Source organism: Cebus imitator, unplaced genomic scaffold (assembly GCF_001604975.1).
Source record: "Cebus imitator isolate Cc_AM_T3 unplaced genomic scaffold, Cebus_imitator-1.0 Scaffold27, whole genome shotgun sequence".
Lineage (NCBI taxonomy): Eukaryota > Metazoa > Chordata > Mammalia > Primates > Cebidae > Cebus > Cebus imitator.
In genome coordinates this window covers 13,943,010-13,965,106 of record NW_016107342.1, presented here as the reverse complement: position 1 = coordinate 13,965,106, position 22,097 = coordinate 13,943,010, and the positions used below count along the sequence as shown (strand labels likewise).

Below are 22,097 nucleotides of genomic sequence, written 5' to 3'. Positions count from 1 at the left end.
AGAAAAGAAACACACAAGAAAATCTGGAAGGAAACTAAATTTATAAAAATATATCTCTCCTTGAACCATGGGGATGTGCATCTGATTGTGTATAGCGAAGTCACATAGCTGGTTGGAAGTAGTTAAGAAGTTAGGAAATCAACTTTTGTTGCAGGGGGAGTTGCTTGTAGGCATGTGTAGGGGGCTGTTTATCCTTAAAAAGCTAGGATTCACAATTTGCAACCTGTCAAAATGTAAATAAGAATCTTAAAAGTTTAGGGCAGTCATGAATCACAGATGACAGCACTACTTTCCAAGATGGATAGATTTATGGGGAGAAAAAAGTGCAAAGGGTCATATGTTTAAATGGTTTATGATGTTCAAACCCATTACAGCTTTAGAACCATCTCAGCCTTCAAACTGATAGGTAGTGCTTGGGGATGGGGGGTGGGTAGCAATCTCTATGTTTAACTTATCCAAATGTGTCTGAGGCATTTAATAGCCAAACATTTGTAACATTTCCACTTACGTCCTACTGCAGGTGCATTAGTTTGTGACAATTTCAGCTTGGAATCTGTACCTGCTTGGGGAGTCACCTAACAGAAGTGGAAAACCTACTAACTACCCCAAAGATCTTCTTACAAAACCTCTTTCACGTGTGTAGGCAAACCCACTTTATTTGCTATCTTCCCAACTTCATATAACAACCCAGATTAGAATTTCATTAGTCACTCCTGCTCCCTGATGGCTGTTAACTTTGATTCAATCTTTAATTTCTCAGTTATGATTAGCTTCAACAGTAAGGATTCAGGTGGGTGATGGGAAAGGGTTTTTAAAACTATTAAATAGTGTCAGTCATTCTTGTGTGAATTTAACTTCTGAGATGAGTTTCTCTCTCCTGTCTCCTGGTTGATGCCTGCTCTTGTACAGAACAAAAACGACACACTTTTCCCTCATTATTGACATTAGATGATGGGTTCACAAATAAATCCTACAGATCACTCTGCCATTCACTCTCTGCAAGTCAAAAAATTCATCCTACATAGCAAAAGGGTATATGTTGTCATTGGAAAATATTTAATTTTTGTTATTTTACTTAATATAGGAGATCGTCCCCCTTCCTCAATTTAGCCATTTAGCATAATTCTTTTGAACTTGGGTTTTATCAGTGGCACCCCAAGTTCCCAAAATATATTTTTCTCAAAATTTTAACTCCAATTTTGATACCTTTACTAAAATACCTATTTACTTTTTTTCGGTATTATATTTTTTATTAACAAATAATATTACCTATTCATGGGGTACATATTTTGATATGTACAATATATAGTAATCAGATAATGGTAATTAGCATGTCCATCATCTTAAACATTTATCATTTATTTATTTTTACTACACTTTAAGTTCTGGGGTATATGTACAGATCGTGCAGGTTTGTTACATAGGTATACATATGCCATGGTGGTTTGCTGCATCCATCGCTCCATTATCTACATTAGGTATTTCTCCTAATGTTATACCTCTCCAATCCCCCTACCCCCTGCTATTCCTCCACTAGCCCCCCCATCTCCCAGGCCTCAGTGTGTGATGTTTGCTTCTCTGTGTCCGTGTGTTCTCATTGTTCAACACGCACTTATGAGTGAGAACATGCGGTGTTTAGTTTTCTGTTCTTGTGTCAGTTTGCCGAGAATCATGGTTTCCAGTTTCATCCATGTCCCTCAAAGGACATGAGCTCATCCTTTTTTATGGCTGCATAGTATTCCATGGTATATATGTGCCACATTTTCTTTATCCAGCCTATAATTGATGGGCATTTGGGTTGGTGCCAAGTCTTTGCTATTGTGAACAGTGCCACAATAAACATACATGTGCATGTGTCTTTATAATAGAATAATTTATAATCCTTTGGATATACCAGTAATGGGATTGCTGGGACAAATGGTATTTCTATTTCTAGATCCTTGAGGAATTGCCATACTGTCTTCCACAATGGTTGAATTAATTTATACTCCCATGAACAGGGTAAAAGCATTCCTATTTCTCCACATCCTCTCCAGCATCTGTTGTCTCCTGATTTTTTAATGATCGCCATTCTAACTGGTGTGTGGTGGTATCTCAATGTGGTTTTGACTTGCATTTCATAATGACCAGTGATGATGAGCTTTTTTTCATATGTTTGTTGGCTGTATAAATACCATTCAGGACATAGGCATGGGCAAAGACTTCATGACTAAAACACCAAAAGCAATGGCACCAAAAGCCAAAATAGACAAATGAGATTTAATTAAACTTAAAATCTTCTGCACAGCTAAAGAAACTATCAATAGAGTGAACCAGTAACCAACAGAATAGGAAAAGTTTTTCTGCAATCTACCCGTCTGACAAAGGGCTAATGTCTAGAATCTACAAAGAACTTAAACAAATTTACAAGAAAAAAACAACCCCATCAAAAAGTGGGCAAAGGATATCTATTTACTTTTACTCTAATTTTCTAATAATTATCATGCATAGGATTGTCTCCTCTTGTTCAATATTTTTGCAACAAGTTCACATTCATAGTGAAATGCACACTGTATCATCTAGTGTGATGATTTTACTTTAATAGAAAGCTGAGGGTCACAGCTTAGCAACATAATTGTAGACTAGCTCCACCCTGACCTCAGTTACAACCCTCATTAGAATCCAATACTAAATGGTTTAGTATTGAAGCAGTGTCATGTTCAAAAAAGCAGTTCCACAGACAAAAAATAGCTACAATAGAATTTTATCCTTTACCTTTATTTTTTGAAAGACCTTGAAAGTAATCCAAATATATCTTACATAACATCAATTGTTAGAACAAGGTTGTTCCTCTGTTACATCTTCCCTGATGGTGTCCTAAAAGGACATGCTAACCCCAAATCTGGCACCTTGCCAGTTAAGGAAACAGCAGAAGCAGGTATCCCTTCTCCCCTGAAGCAGGCCATCAAAAAATTATCTGACCTTTTTCTGAAGTAGGTCAAGAACCTCATGTGAGAGGTGCCCACTCTATATCTGGAAGAAAGGAGCTTCCATATCTCTGAAAACATGGGGACACAGAGAAGAAACTGAACACGCATTCCTAGCTAGGTTGCCGCCAGATGATTACGATAAGATCACATCCCCTTTTTCAAATCATACTTCTTCACAGCTATCCGCTTCTTCATCAAATGTTACATTAAAAAACACAGGTTTTTTTTCTGTTNTTTTTTTTTTTTTCCGGATCTTCATTTCTAATAGCTCCTATGTCACTTCAAACTTACAAGTAACTGTGTATGCTTTTCTCTTAACGATCTGTCTTTTATTACAGGTGCCTCAGTCAGAGCATAGAGATGAGTAAGAAAAAAGATCCTCCCCGTCATCCACATCCCCACACTCAAAGGTGCTCTATACTTTTCTCCTCCCACATCTTATATACCCTTCATCTTTATTACTTTCTAGGCTATGCTTCATTTTTACTATTTTCTCTCCTCTTTTTCTCAATACATTCTTCCATAATAGATTTAACTGGTATGAAATAAACCTTTTTAGAAAGATTTGTAGGATTGGTAGTAGAAAGAGAATGGGGCTGCAAAGAAAAATGTCATCTTTGATGGGGCAGAATATTGGTCTCGTTAGTCTATTCATAATAGTATCGTAAGTGTTGAAAATATTAGTAATTATCATTGAAGCGAAATGAAGAGGAAACTTCACATATTCTTCAACTCAGAAACTGTTAAAGTGATTTATGTATTTGACCTTATTTAATCCTTTCAACAGCTTGTAGGGCAGGACTATCATAATTCATGTTTTTATGATGAGAAAACAAAAGCAAAAGAAATATCCAAAGTCACACAGCTCATAACTGGTGGAGCCAGGATTTGATCTCAGTGAGACTTGAATCCAGCATCAAGTTTTTAACCATTAAAGAAGCAGAGACCTACTAACCATCTGACAGAAATGCTGGTTTTGATGCTGGTTGGTATATGATCTCTATGCTACCTTCTAACTATAATGACTGCAGAGAAATAATTTTGGAAAGTTTTCCAAGGAACTATTGAAAGGAAATATTGCTAAAAATTTTTGAAAGGAAGAAGAAAATCTCTAGAAGCATCTCTGGGAAATAGCCTGAATTAATGAGTCAACGTCCACATCTGAAAGCCTAAAAGAATGTAAAAACAAGGTTGATTTAACAATCTCTTCTTGGAAGATTGGAACTGGGGCTTGGCTCAAGTCATAATGAGAGTCCAGAGAAGGTTAGTAATCTCTGTTAAAACTGTGGGCAACTAAAAAAACAAACAAGAACCAATATATCTATTGATTGATATATATAAAATTATATTTATTTTATTTATAATATAATAAAATTTATATAATATAAAAATTATTTCCATAATATAAATATTATATAAATATAATATTTATTTTATATAATATTTATATTATGGAAATAATATATATTATATTATATGGAATAATATATATTATATGGAAATAAAATATAATATTTAATTATATTTATAATAATTATACATATATATAATTATATTTTAATAGTCCTTAGCAACAAAAGAATAGGAGGTTGAAAAAAATGAAGTTACAAATATACTTAAGTGTATATTTACAGTGCAGTGGCTCACACCTGTAATCCCAATACTTTGGGAGGCTGAGGTCGGTGGATCACTTAAGGTCAGGAATTTGAGAGCAGCCTGGCCAACATGGTGAAACCCTGTCCCTGTCTCTACTAAAAATACAAAAATCAGCCAGGCGTTTTGGTGGGTGCCTGTAATCCCAGCTACTTGGGAGACTGAGGCAGAAGAATCACTTGAATCCTGGAGGCAGAGGTTGCAGTGAGCGCACCACTGCACTCCAGCCTGGGTGACAGAAAAAGACTCCGTCTCAAAAAAAAAAAAAAAAAAAAAAAAAGTATGCCTAAGTAACAGGTACATTCTCCAGGCAGCCTTTTTGGGAGTAAGGCAAAATTTTCTCCATTTGAAAACCTATGAAGTTCAAACTCCAGGAGTTAGGTCAGATTATTAATACATTCTGATATTTTCTGAACAGAAGTTATAATAGTCAGTGCCAAAGACGTATGGTCCTGTACCATTAGGAAAAGCTAGAAGAAAGTTTAGGGGTAGAACATTTCCCTTTTAGTAGTTCATGTGCAGTTTTTCTAACCAAAGTATATTCAAATTATTCTAGAGCAGGCCCAAGTGTAGAAGTTAAAGGAGAAATCTTATTTCTTTCTTAGATAGAATCACATCAATCCTAACTAAGTTTCTGATACCAAAAGAAAAGTAGAATATATTTGAAAGCATTCTATGACAACCAGGTCTATACTTGTGAAAGAGCAAAGGTTTTCCTTCTCTGATATCTATGACTCATGATTGAAAAACTGTGCTACAGAGACAGAACAAACTCAAACAAAAATTCCAAAGAACCTATTCTGATAAATGATACATGACAAAATTATATTTAAACAGTTATAAGGCCCAAAGGAATCCAGCAGAGAATAAGAGCAAATGGCGGGTGTTTTCCTACTCTTCATTCCTTTGACAAAAATGATAAAATATGGTTCTTTCATATAATGACAGGAAGAATTAAGAAATCTGAGAACATAAAATATATTTTGTTCAGAGAGATGGTGTTCCCATATATTTAACATTGGCAGTTTTATTTGAAAAGGGTCTCTGGATCTTTGTTTTTTAGACTGGGGAAGGATAAGAACAGTAGAAAAAGAGACAAAGTACAATAGTTTTATAGTTTCACCTCTAAACATTTGACAGACAAGGCTGTCTAAAGGCTAATTTGAAATTCAGTTAGCACATCCAGGGAAAACCACGCAAGCAAATATATTTCTAAACAGGATGCCAAAAGAATGTTGTTAGCGCATTTGTAAATTTCCAATTCTTTCTTACTACACTTATCCAACAACCCAAACAAATCAGTTTAAATACGACTTCTTTTCCTAATGTCTTTTGAAGCATCACTGCAGTCAGATTGAGTCAAGTAACCATCTGCTGCAAATACAAATAGAGCTACATTCAAGAATTATATTACACAGCCTTCCTAGCAAAGTTCTTACGTGCAAGCTGTTCTTGTCAAAATCAGAACCATTGTGATGATGCATCTTAATATTCAATCAGACTTTAAGTAAAGAGTGACAAAAGTCCACATATGGATGACAGCTGTTTCTCCAGTAAATATTTTCCCATTTATTGAATGGAGGCTTATGGCAGTTTAAGATACGTTCCATCAGACATTTCAGCCTGAACTGCCTGAGGACGATTACAACAATGGCAAGGATAAAACTTCAGTTTTAAAATCTTTGCTACAATTTACATCAAAAAAATAACAGCTCTTTCAAATAAAGTGGTAGACTATGCCACTAATTTGAAAGTATCCTTGCCCAGTAGTGACTGCTGAAAGAACTGAGTTTACAGGACTCGATAGTTTTTGCCCCTGGCCCTCTACTAATACCATCATGTTTGTAAAATAAAAGCATAATTCTTGTATCGATTTTCTAATCATATGAGCAAAGATCATGAGAATTTAAACATTTTATGATTATATTTTTATAAATTATGAAATACAGTAAAAAGATTAATGAGCCTATTAGCTAAAGAAGATCAGAGGGCCTCTATTCAACCAATAAAGTAGCTTGCTATATTGGGAAGTTTAAAAAAAAAAAAAAGATGAATTCTAACAAGGAATTCACTAATACCATAATAATATTTAGGTTTACATATCAACAGACACTGAATATAAAGAGAAACTGAACGAAGATATTCTTCATGTTTTACTAGTACCCAGGTAAACATACATCGTGCCCCTTTAAAAATCCTAAATGTTATGCTGGATATAAGTATGTCAACAGTACCTCTTTCAAGTAGCATCCTTGAGGTTTGCTAAATAAAAAGCCCACTGTTAAGTATTTAAAAGTTTCGTCTCTTCAACCTAAAAATACGCTGAAACCCTTCTCTGATGACCCCAGTTCAATTCTTAGAAAGGTGGAAGGGAAGATGGAAGGTTATTTGTATCTTAGCACCTGCAATATTCATGCGCTAATAACTCACCAGATTCTGCCCGGTGAGTTATAGCTTTTTTTCCTTCCTGTGACACAGTTGTTAAAATCAACATTTTAAGAAGTTTGAGTCTGTAGTCTTATTTTCCACAACATTTGTCATACTTCAATCTTTTCTTTTAAAATGCAAACTTTTTTAGACCAAACACTATTAAAAAAAAAAGTCTTACCCTGCTATTGGGTCTACTGCTATTGCCTTAGGATTGTGAAGCTCCAGATCAATCAGGGTGACACATACAGAACCGTTGTAATTACAAACAAAGATCCGGTCACTGACATGGTCCACAAAATAGAGATTTCGGGTGAGCCAGTCAATTGCCATTTGTTGCACATCTGAAAAACACATACACAAAATCATTGAATCACAGGTGCAACCTAGTATCATGAGCCAAAAATAACATAAGTCTTTCCAAACCATCACAGAGGACACTTAAAAACTAGAGACGACTTTTTAATAAAAGGAACTGCAAATAAAGTCTCTTGCTATGCCAAAATGTGACTACTTAATTATGTAAAATAATGGCTATCTCTTGGTGCCTTTCTTCTTGCTATCTGAAGACTGAAAGATGATCTAGATAAATGGATAAAGAGTTTCTAAGTTTTAAAATACAGGTATTTTGAATATAATCTTTCTCTTGTGTTTTGCATTTGTCCAAAATTGTTCATTCGATGCAATGGACAGAACTGATTCTATAGCACAGCTGAAGTCTGTAGTGGTGAGGAATAAGTATATTTCATTATTAGCGTAAGGCAAATCCTTGTTTTCAGATTCCTTTCTAGTAAAAGAAGGAAGAAGTGGAGACAAGAGTAAAGGAGATATATAAGATTCTTTTGTTTAAAAAAAAAATCCAAAACCTGGAAATAAAGCAAAATGGAGGGGTAATAGCTTCTTTCAATGGAATACTTAGGCATTGTTAAAAAAAAAAAAAAAAAAAAAAAAAACTTGCTCAAGGATTGATTAATTCTCTAGAAGAATGTTGCCCAACAGCACTTTCTACAGTGATTGTAAGAAAAGAAAAACAGCTAAAAGCAGTCTGAGCTATGTGAGGTATGCAAAATTAATCAGGCTCAGAGAGCCGTGAGTATAGGACTTGAGCTACACCTTCCACACCCAAGCCCAGAGGCGGCTGTTTAAAGACATTTCAGTTCTGACTAGCTGTTTCACTCACTATCTTCATGTTCCTGGAACTTGTGATACAAGAAACAATGTATAGCCAATCAATAACTTATGTTACGTTAATGTAAATTCTTAGTAAACCACTTCGGAACTGACTCTTCTTTCCCTTTAAAAACCTACTTGTAACTGCTGCTAATAGGAGTATATGTTCAGAGCAAATTGAATCTGTACTATTGGCTTGTAATCCTCAAGCTTGGCCCAAATAAACTCTCTACTTAGATTATTTTGGCCTCAGCTTCTTCCTTTTAGGTCAACAATAAAAATATTCCATATTTATGCTGTCCAATAAAGTAACCACTAGCCAGATATAACTATTTAACATGTGGCTACTATGACTGGAAAATTGATTTTTTATAATATCTAATTTTAATTAATTGGAATTTAAATTTAAATGACATAGGTGGCTAGTGGCTACTTTTAGGGCTCAGAAAAAGATATCCCAAAATATATTCAGCTTTGGACTTCAGACTGCAAGCACCTGGGAAGCAGCCTATGCAGGGATGGGTTTTCTCTGAAGTTCCTTTATCTGTCAAATGGAAGAAGGAAAGGAGAGGGGAGAGGAGGGGAGGGGAGAAGAGGGAAGGGGATGGCGAAGAGAGAAGGGGAGGGGAGGAAAGGGAAGGAAAGGAAAAGGAAATGGAAAGGGAAAAGAAAAAGGAAAGTAAGCATCTGTCATAAACCTACTCCCTATAATCTCATCAGGCTGGAAAGATTAAATCAGAGGAAAGGAAAATGAAGGTCAACACACCACCTCTTTTGCTGGGGATTGCTACCTGAGAAAATCTGCATATCAAGGCAGCCTTTGTTCTTCATGCATTTCCTCCCTCAACCTCCCATAACCTTCACTACCTCAAACCCAGAGACTCCAAGCCTTTATCTTTTTCTGTAGCTCAGGATACTATATTAACTTCAGCAATCTGGGCTTTTTTGGAGTCTTATGCTTTGTGGAACCCCAGTGAGTATGCATGCAATAAATTGGCATTCCTTTTCTCCTATTAATCTTTCTGGTGTCAAGTTTATTGCAGAGACTGAAATTATAGAATCTTCACAGGGTAGAAGCAAAGTTCCTTTTGCCCCTACAATATTCTCAATAGTGAAACTCTGGAAGAGTGTATCTGTGTTTGACTTGAAAATTTTCTATTTGATCAGTCATACACAGAGATTGCATGTTAGTTTGTAGATACTTCTCTGATAAAAAGGATAAACTCAAAGGTTATGATTGTATTGCCCTGTGAGGCATTAAACATTTATATGCCTAACCTACGAATCTCATTTAAATATTATTTTTTATTCAAATGCCTGTAAACATCCAATTCCTCTAATGATATTAGACCAGTAATACTGGCCTGTTTCCTTCAATAATGACATAAGTAAATTTCTGATCCATGTTCATTCTAGATTTTTATTATAGTCATATTGTTAACTTTTGAGAATTGTACTTTGATACTTCCTTTCTTTAACTTAGAAGGGATCTATGATTCATTGACTAAATAGAGTGACAAGGTTATGAACAGGCTTCTCCAAAATATGGCACTTTAGCATATTAAAGAAATTTGAGAAATAGCAGGTGCAAGAAGGGTTCCCTAACTTTCCCCTTTCCCCTGAAGTAGGTCATAGAAACAACAGATGCTGGAAAACTCTCTGACCTTCTCCTTCTCTCCTGGAGTAGATCATAAGACCCTCATATTAGAGGTCACCTCTCTGCCTCCAGAGGAAAGGAACATCCTTATTTCCAAAGATGGTGAGAAACAGAGAAATCTGAACAAACAGGAGATACTAAATTTCCCCACTTATTATTCTTAGCTCTTAACAATGCCCTATCATATTCTCTCCAATACTTTCTGCTCTTCATCAGACCTAGTATGAAGACACTCAGGCTCAATCATCTCTTTGTGTCTTTATTTCCTTATGAACGTTTCTGTGTCACATAAAATTTATGTTAAATAAATGTGTATGTTTTTCTCTTGGTAATTTGTCTGTTAGTCTAACGGCATGGTCTTAGCTGATAACTTAAAATGGGTAAAAATTATATATTTTTTCTTCCCGTATAAGAGTTTCCTTCTGCAATCTGAGCCTAAACATTATCTATGCTTCAAAATACTTCCTCAGTAACATGCTGCTTAAGTGAATGATGTTCTCTCAACAGAAAGACTAATATAGATGTATGTGTCAGCATTATCATTTGTAACCGTATATTGTCAAAACAAGGTAGAGAAGGCAGCACCTTTGTGGGAATGTCTATCATTTCCTACAAGGATAAGTAGAAATAAAATATTGCAATTCATTGGATAAAGATTTTCGAGCTATTGATAATAGTTTTATACCTAAATTACACAGTCTTTAAAAAATTATAAATATTTAAATGTTTCTCACACAACAAGAAGCTTTTTTTTTTTTTTCAACCAGGACTTTTTTTAAAAGTGTGAATTATTTATCTGTCTTGAGAAATCTGGAATGTATGCTTTGCTTTGTTTTTGAGTCTTTTTGTATTATAATATCAGCTAGAGCTCAGAACTCACTGCTTCAAATGTCATTTCAAATACCTTGGGTTCAGATAAAGTATGTGCCAGAGTCTATTCAATGACCCATCCCTCAAGCTGGGCATTTGGTTGCTTTAGTCTATGCGATTGTAATTTCAGACAAAAGAGCTGTTTGACAGCATTCATACCTGCTTTCAACTCTTTATCATTTCAGAAAGATTTTCTGCTACTGAAACAATAGATATTGTTAACAACCATGCAAGTTTGAAGCATTGAGATCTCACTACAGAGCCTAATAATAAGCCAACCATTTAGTAATTGTGAGGAATTGGCTTTGTTTCTCATTTTATAGTTAAAGTGTCGGCTTTTAACTTAATTTGTATTAGAATTAGAGAGCTGAGGCAATTAGACAGAGTTCAAGCAAGTATGCCAATAAATAAATACATTAGATGGATGAATGGATCAATTTGATCAAATTTAATAAGGATTTAAAGGTTTTCCAAATTAAAGGATGCTTTCTTCAACCAGCCCAGAAACTAGAATTTTTTAAAGTCTAATTCATATACCTGTCTTCAGAAATCAGAAAATGATTTGAATATTTTAGGAGCAAGGTGAATTTCCCAAAGTATTGAGTATTTTACCTTAATTTTACTGAAATACAATAAAGTTCATAGGCAATGACTAAAATAATCACAATAATTTTATGACATTACTAAAATACCTCAAAATGTTAGTAAGTCCCTTGGTGCTTTACTGTTATTAGAACAAAATTTTAAATATTTTCCTCTTTCTATATGTTTTTAGTTGCTAATTGTTCTTTCTTCAAACAAAAGTCACCTGGATTTTGCTCTCATCATTCCCTTGAAGCGGCTCTTATTTTGATTACTGAAAATTCCTTAATTGCCAAAAGTTACTGAGAACTTTTCTGCTCATAACATCTGAAAGCATTGACCACTCACCTTCTGAAATATGGACAACTCTAAATATCAACACTGGCAAAATTAGAAGAATAAAGAAATAAAAATGTTTTGAAACTTGTAAAATATTATATAAATATAAGCAACTATGTTTTTAAAACTTGCAGTTTGTTAGGCTTAAAAACTTAAATTTGTACCCAGTAATAATTAATGAAAATAAAACATTCAGAAAAAAGTTTAAAAAACGAATGCTTACAGTGATAACTCGTAATTGGCTATAAAATGATACATCAGATTTTTTGTTATAAGGCAAGTAATTAATTACCAGAATCGGTGAATGTAGCAACTTAAAAACCATTTTAAAGTAAAAAAATAACAGATGCTGGCAAGGTTGCAGAGTAAAGGGAACATTGCTGGTTGGATTGTAAATTTGTTCAATCATTGTGGAAAGCAGTATGGTGATTCCTTAAAAAGCTAAAAGCAGAACCGCTTAACCCAACAATCCCATTGCTGTGTATATACCCAGAGTAACAGAAATCATTCTATCATAGAGACAAGCACATGAATGTTCAACGCAGCATTATTCACAATAGCAAAGACATGGAATCAACCTAAATGCCCATCAGTGACAGACTGGATAAAGAAAATGTGGTGCTTATAGGCTGGGTGTGGTGGCTCATGCCTGTAATCCCAGCACTTTTGGAGGCTGGGGTGGGTGGATCGCAAGTTCAGGAGTTTGAGACCAGCATGACCAACATGGTAAAACCCCATCTCTACTAAAATTACAAAGATTAGCTCTGTGCGGTGGCATGCATCTGTAATCCCAGCTACTCAGGAGGCTGAGGCAGGAGAATCGCTTAAACTCAGGAGGCAGAGGCTGCAGTAAGCTGAGATCATGCCACTGCACTCTAGCCTGGGCAACAGAGTGAGACTCCACCTCAACAACAACAACAACAAGAAAATGTGGTGCGTATATACGATGGAGTACTATGCAGTCATGAGAAAGAATGAGATTATGTCTTTTGCAGGAAGATGAATGGAACTGCAAGTTATTAGCAAACTAACACAGGAACAGAAATCAAAATATTATATGTTCTCAATTATTAGTAGGAGCTAAATGATGAGAACTCATGAACACAAAGAAAAGAATAAAAGACACTGGTATCTACTTGAGGCTGGAGGGTGGGTGGAGGAGAAAGAGGAGCAGAAAAGACAACTATTGGGTACTGGGCTTAATACCTGGGTGGTGAAATCATCTGTACAACAAACCCCCATGACACAAGTTTACGTATGTAATAAACCTGTACTTGTTCCCCTGAACCTAAAACAAAAGTTAAAAAAATGCCACAAATCTTGCAAAAATAAAAATAAACCCACAAAAGGAATTGCTTCATGTCTTTTTTATGTCATCCTGAACCATTGTCTAACAAGGCCATCCAAGGATTAGTTCATTTTCCTGTGGAATATACCTTTGTTTGATGTACAATTTCAAGAAAATATTGCTTAGGTCTCATTCTCTATGGATTTAATTTATAGATTGATGCATTAAAAATATGTTTTCTTCAATAGAGATGCAAATGATTTCCATCAGGTAAAAAAGATAACAGCAAAGTTCATGATTTTATTGTCCAGTACAATATTGACTAGATTTATCAGTAACTTTACAATCCTATATCAGTACTTTTCCTTTCATTGATTGTAAGCATTTCAACTTCTTCCATTCTACTTTGAACCCGTTTTGCCATCCTGCTGGTTCTGTCATTAATGAGCTAAATTACTTCTTGACATAGGCTCTCTAAGATTTACATAAGTTATGTTTTTAACTTTTCGAAAATTATACACTGACAGTTGTCAGTAGTCGATTCCTTCTTTATTTTCTATATGATTTTTTTAACCAGCTAGAAATGGCAAATTTAAATAGGCTAAGTTTATTAATAAAGACTATGGCAAATCTAGATGACTATAGCCAGAAAGTATACACCTACCTAAAAAAGGAAACTTCAACTTCAGCGCTTGTTTTGATCTAGAGATGCTTCATTGCTTCAAAGAACCTCAAAACGTGAATATCTGCATTGCAGTTGAAATCTCTCAATTCTTCAATGTTATAAACTAATTTTTAAAAATTTTAAAGCACTTTCTGTATCCAACTAAAGCTATCTGCAGCCTTATTAGACCAAGGGCCACTAGCGTGATGATACCACAGCAAAGGAAACACAGTATATCATTTGGTTCAGCCTAGCCCTCTAATTAAACACGTTTTTGAGAGGGTTACTAAAATCAATAAGAGTAATTGTCCTTATATTAAATAAACAAAATACCAAGATTCCAAAGTGGTAAGGAGATTAAGTAAGATAAATATTAAAAATCCAGGATAGTGACATCCAGTAGATTTTCTAAAAATATCAGAGGGAACAAAAAGACTGCTCCTTAATTTATATTTTTGTGACTGCTTGTGATATGCATGCAGTAGAGAATATTATAGTATTAGATAAAGCAATAAATTAATAAGATATGAAATAGTTGTGATAATTTAAAAATATGCCCACAAATTCTTTGATACTCTTCCTTTTAAGAGATGAAGCTTAATTCTCCTCCTGAAAGTGGGCTGTTCTTTGTGACTCCCTTCTACTGAACAGAATGCGGAAGAGATGGTGGAGTGTGATTTCAGAGGCTAAGTCATACAAGACATTGTAACCCATTTTGTTCTCTCTCTCACTTTGGATGACTTACTCTGGTGGAAGCCAGCTGCCATGCTATGAGAGCACTCAAGCAGTCCTATGTGGTCCATGTTGCAAGGAAATGAGGCTTCCTGCCGGCAGCCACAAGAGTGAGCCTGGAAGCCAGTCTTCTAGCTCCAGTTAAGCTGCCAGATGACTGTAGTCCTCGTTAACATCTTGATTGCAACCTCATGAGAGTCTCTAACAGAACCACGTTGCTAAGCCACTCCTGAATTTCTGACCCATAGAAACTGAAAGATAACAATCTTTGCTGTTTTTAAAGCCAGCAAACTTTGGGATAATCTTTTATGCAGCAAAGGAAAACTAGTAGTCAAATCCCTGCAACTTTTAAAGATGAATTTTGTTGGTTTCCCAGCACTTAGCTATCATTTCCTGACTTACATCTAAACTAGACTGCCTACATCAGTAACTGTTTTGGATTCCTGAAATTACCCATCATGTAGCTTTAATGCTGAAAACACAGAGGCTAATCTATAAATGCTCATAAATGAACCCTGAGAAATTTAAAGACACACTTTCTTGAAAATGTCTTCTCTGTTTTATCAAAGTGTCATTCTGTGCTAAAACTGCTGCATTGGGGTACAACCAAGGCCTGGATCCCTTATACTGTCCCATTCCCAAGAAGGGCAACATCAGATAGGACTAGTGTTGTAGAGAAAATAAAACAGAAAAATGGCAGAGAGTGACTGTTTAGGGAAGCCATCCTGAGAGGGACGATATCTGAACTGAGCCCTGACAGGAAGATGCTAGCCATATGGAATTTTGGAGGTAAGGCCTAGCAAGCAGAAATGAGTTTGGCATCTTCTAAAAATGAGAAGCAGGAGTGAAAGGGGCTATTTTGTAGCTAACATGAAAATGAATGAGAAAAGATGAGGTAGCAAAGATAGGCAGGGATATGTAAACTATGGTCAGGGGATGGATTTTATAGTTACATTGTAAAGCTAAGGGATAATTTGTTTTCAATGTGATTTTTATTTTTATCATACAGTAAATGTGCATGATTTTAAAAGTCAAATACTGCATCAAGGCTTATGATAAAAATATATATATATATAGCAGTGTCCTCTCCACTCCTCTCCATTCTCTTCGAATTGTTTTGGTTATATCAATTGCATTTACTTTCATAATTCTATATAATATGTTTCTATTAGTATTTTTAAAATGTAAAGCTTATATATAATCTAAAGACTTTCTGCTACATAAGACTAGGAATTTATTCTTTACACACCTTTACACACATGCTTGCATATACACATATATATTCACACTTTCTCTCCCCTCATCCTCCCACAATCTCAATTTTTAGTTAAATTAATATTCAGTGTTTATATAATTACAACTATATACACATTTTTGTTGATAGGTGACAAAGCAGTTTAATATTACTATACTTCCTTCCTTGAACAAGTTTTGGGTTATTTTCAGAGTTACAGTTAATTACCTTGTGTCAGCTTTTCTTTTTCCTTGTTAGTTATTATTGCATAATTCCACAAAAGAACTACAAAACTCCTCCCCAAATGGAAAATCAGTATTCAGCTTTTTATTGTTTCTGCTATTTACTTCTGACATCCTTCCTGTTGCCTACCATCCTCTGGATCCAAACTGCAACAGCTTACTCCTTAGCCATAGTTTGGGGCTCCCTTTTATTAGTCCTGAGACTTACTGCTTCCGAAATTAAATTCTCTGTTTTCCAGCAAAGTAGTTGATATGATTTGGCTGTATCGCTATCCAAAGTTCGCCTTGAATTGTAATAATCCCCACATGTCAAGGGTGGGGCCAGGCAGAGATAATTGAATCATGAGGACGGTGTCCCCAACACTACCACTTATTCTCCTGGTAGTGAATAAATCTCATGTAATCTGATGGATTTATAAATGGGAGTTACCCTGCAAAAACCTCTTGCCTGCCGTCATGTAAAACATTACTTTGGCTCTTATTTGCCTTCTGTCGTGATTGTGAGGCCTTCCCAGCTATGTGGAACTTTGAGTCAAGTAAACCTCTTTCCTTTATAAATTATCCAGCCTCAGGTGTATCTTTATTAGCAGCATGAGATCAGACTAATACAGTACTGGATAAGAAATTTCCTGTCTGTTTGGGTTGTATTAGGGAACCTAGAGGCCTAGCTATTTTCAAAACAGGTTCTAAGCTAATCTTATTCCCAGCCACATTGGAAAACCACACCTTCATTGGCGTCTGAAGTCTCTAAATGTTTAGCCTTGCTGGGGTTCTTATCTGAGACTCTTATTTGTGCTCACTTAGCAAAATGGGGAAATATCAAATCTTATTCATTTATTATTCAATTGTCTGATCCTTATTGTTCAAAATTGTCTCACATAATTTCTCTTCACTCTTTCTTTCGATATTTTTGGGTTAATACATACGAAAGCATTTTTGACTGTACTACTTTCCTTATGAAAGTAGGCTTTCATAAGCCCACTGACCTGTCTCTACTAAAAAATACAAAAATTAGCTGGGTGTGGTGGTATGCACCTATAGTCCCAGCTACTCGGGAGGCTGAGGCAGGAGAATTGCTTGAACCCAGGGGGCGGAGATTGCAGTGATCTGAGATTGCACCACTGCACTCCAGCCTGGCACCTGGCAACAGAGCAAGACTCTGTCTCAAAAAAAAAAAAAAAAAAAAAAAAAAAAGATTCTGGTTGGTGTATGGATCAAGGGGAAAAGTCTGAAAACAAGTGACTAGTCAGGAACATACTGTCATTTCCAGGAGGGAAATATGGTAACTTCAAAGAGTATCAAAGCAGTAGTGAAGTTATGTGATAGAATCTCACCACCTCTCTTTAGTCAATATTAAATATCTAATCGTATTTAATGGGATATATTTAAGTTATCTTCCAGCTTTGGTGTAGGAGCCAAGAATGATGGCAGAATTTTTGAAGACATCACAGAAAATCAGAAAAATTCCAAAAGCAGATTTGTTTCTATTCATATTTCTGTTCTTGTGTATTATTAATATTTTAACATTTTTATTTCTACTCAAATATTGCCCTATAAGTCATGATGTTAAAGAAAAAGGTAAGATTATAAAGAAACCTATTCCATTTTCCTCAATTTATATATCTCTTTAATGGTTTAAGTGGGAAATTAACATTTAGGTTTTTATACCACATTTCTTTGCAAGAACATTTGAATATGCCTACAGAATAAGATAATTTAATTGCATTTATTTTTACATGTATATGTCACCATAATCTTTATCAAGAAGCATGTACTCACTTTATCCCTGGATGGTATTAAGGAACTGAGTTGAACAAACAAAAGCTCTACCAGCTTGGTACAGTAATTAAAATGGTATTATGGAAGTTCAATGAGCAGGCACATCCTAAATCAGCAAAGACTCTGTGGCACAGTACAGAGCCTTTCCTTCTTCGTTTAACTAATGAAAGATTGTCTCCATCTAGGCTCCAATCCTGTTTCTTAAATGGATAAAATAAATTCAGAATAAATATCTAGGACACTTCTGAATGCTAGTAGTCACAAAGCTCTACACAGAATCTTTCCAGAAAAGGACAAGGAAAGTGCTCCTAGCATGTGATGGTAGGTCAACAGCAGGTATCAATGCACGGTCTTGGATGTTCTTATAGTTTTTGTTTTGGGGAGCGGGCACAGATGACTAAGCTTCGGTACTTCCTTCCATTTACTTTTCTACCACTTCCCAATTCCTTCTTCTAGCACAGGCCAAAAGCCATTTTATTCCCTAGGGTAGATGTAGAGAGGTGTCTTTTTCCCAGTGGGCAAACTTTATATTCTTATTTGATCCGCAAATCAAATGGATTCATCCATTCCATTTTTATCTGTCCCTAATTCACCCCATATTCAATCTATCAATAAACCTTAAAGCCTCATCTTGAAACTATCCCCTTCTTTCCATATCTGCTATTATTCCCCTTGTTTAGGCACTATCTTCTCTTTTCTGGATGGCTATAATAGTTTCTTAACTGTTCTCTCTACTTCCTTCCTAGACCCCCATAACGTTCCTCACAGAGAACTCAGAGTGATCATTATAAAACATAAATTATACCAAGACACCATAGAAGAAATCAGTGCTCCTTGTGATCAGGGTTCTGTTCCAGTAGATTCCAGTGAAGAAAAGTCTTAAGCTGATAGACTGTTACGATTTACCATCCCCCACATCCCCAAACGCCTTCAGATATATTTCATAAATATCTTTACAAATATCTCAGCTTACTATACTTTAGCTCAATTTTATGTTAAAATACCTTAGAGTATTTCCCTTACAGCATTTTACCAAGAAGGCCATTCAGGAACCGAGGCTCAGTGGGCTTTCATTTGTGTTATTGTTTCTTCTACATAGTTTTAGGCAACAACAGGTTTTACTGTAAATCTTCAGTCTACGTTTTTATTTTCCAAAATATCACTCCTTTCCTTAAAAATCTCCAATGGATCTCCACCATGCTCAGCAGAGAATTTAAAGACTTTAATATAAACTGCAAGGCTCCTAAACTCTGTTCTCATATTGTCCTTGCTCACTCTATTGCAGTCAGCCTCTCTCTGCTTTTCTTCGAACCTGCAGAGAAAGCTCCTTAAGACATTTATACTTGATCTTCAAGACAAAATAATATCTGATACGGTCATGGCTTGTGCTCTCTCTTCATTCAAGTATCTGCTCACATGTCAGTTTTTCAGAAAAGCCTCCATTGACCAATACATATTAAGAAGGCCACCCATCCCCCCCATATGTATACACACACACACACACACACACACACACACACACACACACACACAGAGTGACTCATCCCCATCAGTGTATACTATTGCCCTGATTTTATTTTCTTTGTAGTTTTCATAACTGAGAAGTTAACTAGTGACTTATTAGTACACTATGTCCCCACATTGGAATATAAGGCCCATATGAGCAAAGGTCCTATATGTGTAATTCACTGCTGTATTTCCAAAACCTAGAACTGTGTTTAGCCCATAGTGTTTGGTGAATATTTGAAAATATATACTGTTATTTTCACAATAGCCTTTGCTCCAAAACTCCCTGCCTAAAATCTGTGTTCTCTCTTCCTCAGTCAGTTTAAGCAGCATCTAAAGTCAGTTTTTTCATTTCTTAATCTGCTACAATATTTTCCTTGCTTTTACCATGATCCCAAATTTAATAAGTCACTTTACCTAAGACATAAGTATAGTAGAAGGACCTATATTATTTAATGTAGATGTGCAATGTTATGAAAGGACAATTAGGCACACAGCAAATTTAAAAGAATGAGTACCCAGGGTGAGTAACAATAGTATAAGGGATGATAACACCGTATCACGGTGTGAAGTAATAGTGATAACTGGTGTTCTGAATGAGTAAAAAGGGATAAGAAAGAAAAGATCAAAATAACGTCTTGATAAAATGTCATACTGAGGATGAAATACTACCGGACAGCATCCACTTATGCATGAAAACTGCCACATACTGATTTCTACAGCCTTGCTGCATTAGATTATCTGGAGTGTTATCTGGAGTGCTCCCTTATCTATTCCAAACCAAGAAGCACTTTCTGACACAGAGTCAAGGAATTTTACGGCTCTTGTTCCTATCCTCTAAGAAAGAATTTACTGACACCTTGTCCACAGTTTTATTTGACACTACCAATTACGTTGACAACTTCTGTTTGCATATATCAGATTACTTTAGATTATCTTTTGATTTCTGTTCCTAAAAACACATATTTTAAGTTATTATTATATTTATATACTTATTACATGTTTATTATACAAATAAAATTATTGTATCTTTGATTTTTTAATTATTCATATTTGTCATATCTCTTAACCTAACCAAGTTGTAGACTCAAAATCTAAAACACAACAAATAGAACATAGAAATGATATATGTCTCCCCAAAGTACTAGTTCTAATATACAATTAGAAAAGAAGATTCTGTACTGAATAATTTTAGTGGACTGAATCTGTAAATAAAAAGGTTCAGTTAGATCAATGTTATCAGTTGCATTTGGTCTGTTAAAAGAAATCTCAACCAAGAAAGCCAGTGATCAAATATGTGTGAGATGCATCTTCAGTCATGTTTGCATTGACAAACATTTTATTTTTTTTCAATTTTTAAGTTCAGTGGTGCATGTGTAGGATGTGCAGGTTTGTTACATAGGTAAACACATGCCGTGGTGGTTTGCTGCACCGATCATTCCATCACCTAGGTATTGAGCCCAGCATCCATTAGCTATTCTTCCTGATGGTCTCCCCCACACCCACCCACAACAGGTCTCAATGTGTTGTTCCTCCCAAACTTGTGTCCATATATTCTCATCATTCAGCTCCCGTTTGTGAGAATTCCCACTCTATTCATGTTACCGCAAAGGATATGAGTGTGTGTGTGTGTGTGTGTGTGTGTGTGTGTGTGTGTGGCTGCATAGTTTTATCTGTTATATATGTACTATATTTTCTTTTTCCAGTCTACCATTGATGAGCTTTAAGGTTGATCCCATGTCTTTGCTATTGTGACTAGTTCTGCAATTAACATACATGTGCATGTATCTTGATGGTCGAATGATTTATATTCCTCTGGGTATATGCCCAGTAATGGAATTGCTGAGTCAAATGGTAGTTCTGCTTTTAGTTCTTTGAGGAATTGCCACACTGCTTTCCACAATGGTTGAACTAATTTATACTCCCACCAACAGGGTATAAATGCTTCCTTTTCTCTACAACCTTGCCAGCATATATTATATTTTTACTTTTTATTAATAGCCATTCTGACTGATGTGAGGTGATTTCTCACTGTCGTTTTGATTTGCATTTCTCTATTGGTCAGTAATGTTAAGCTCTTTTCATATGTTTGTTGCCCACATATACATCTTCTTTTGAGAAATGTCTGTTCATATTCTTTGTCCACTTTTTAATGGGGTTGGACAAACATTTAAGATATTAAAATTACTTGATTTGTCAAAATTACATAATGGTAATAAAATGGCACAAGTTCTTGGAGACATAAATTATAAAGTCAATAAGTGACTTTGATTGCCTTTTTTCTACATATATCAAGTCCAACAATCAAAACCAACCATCAGACGCCTTATTTAATTTGTTTGACATGGGTGGTAACTACTTCTAGGAATAACAATGAAGCATCCTGAAAGTTGTTAGAGCATCTGTGACTTGCGGAATGACATGAGAGAAATTCAGATGTGGGATGGTTCTGTGATGACTAGTGTATGGTCCTCCACTTTAGATATTTCATTTCCAAAGGGAGCTTAGGACTAGTACAAATAGAAATTGGGTGTTATTTTCTGGGGGTTTTGCCCTATAGCACTTCAGATGTGTATACCAAGAAATAAATGTACTTATATGTTTGAGATAAGGAAAGGAGAACTATAAAATATGAACTCATTGAAATTTATGCATAATAAATAACTGCCAACAGTATGTTCTGAAAATAATTCATATTTGTAAGAATTTAAGCGATGACAGTTTGAGAGGCTGAGGCGGGTGGATCACAATGTCAGGAGTTTGGGACCAGCTTGACCAAGATGGTGAAACCCCATCTCTACTAAAAATACAAAAATTAGCCACAGTTGCAGTGCTAGCCACAGTTGCAGTGGCCAGCACCTGTAATTCCACCTACTCGAGAGGCTAAGCAGGAGAATTGCTTGAACCCAGGAGGCGGACATTGCAGTGACCCAAGATTGTGCCGCTGTACTCTGGCCTGGGTGACAGAGCAAGACTCTGTCTCAA

General features: G+C 35.5%; 1 protein-coding gene across 3 annotated transcripts in view; it reads right to left on the bottom strand.

Moving 5' to 3' along the window:
* Positions 1-22,097, bottom strand: part of LRP1B (LDL receptor related protein 1B) — a 1,911,091-nt gene that overhangs the window by 959,929 nt on the left and 929,065 nt on the right. For all 3 annotated transcript variants that reach the window (XM_017523186.2, XM_037736613.1, XM_037736614.1), the window contains exon 7: positions 7,231-7,393. In XM_017523186.2, the coding sequence (XP_017378675.1) occupies positions 7,231-7,393 (163 nt within the window). The remainder of the gene's footprint in view (positions 1-7,230; positions 7,394-22,097) is intronic.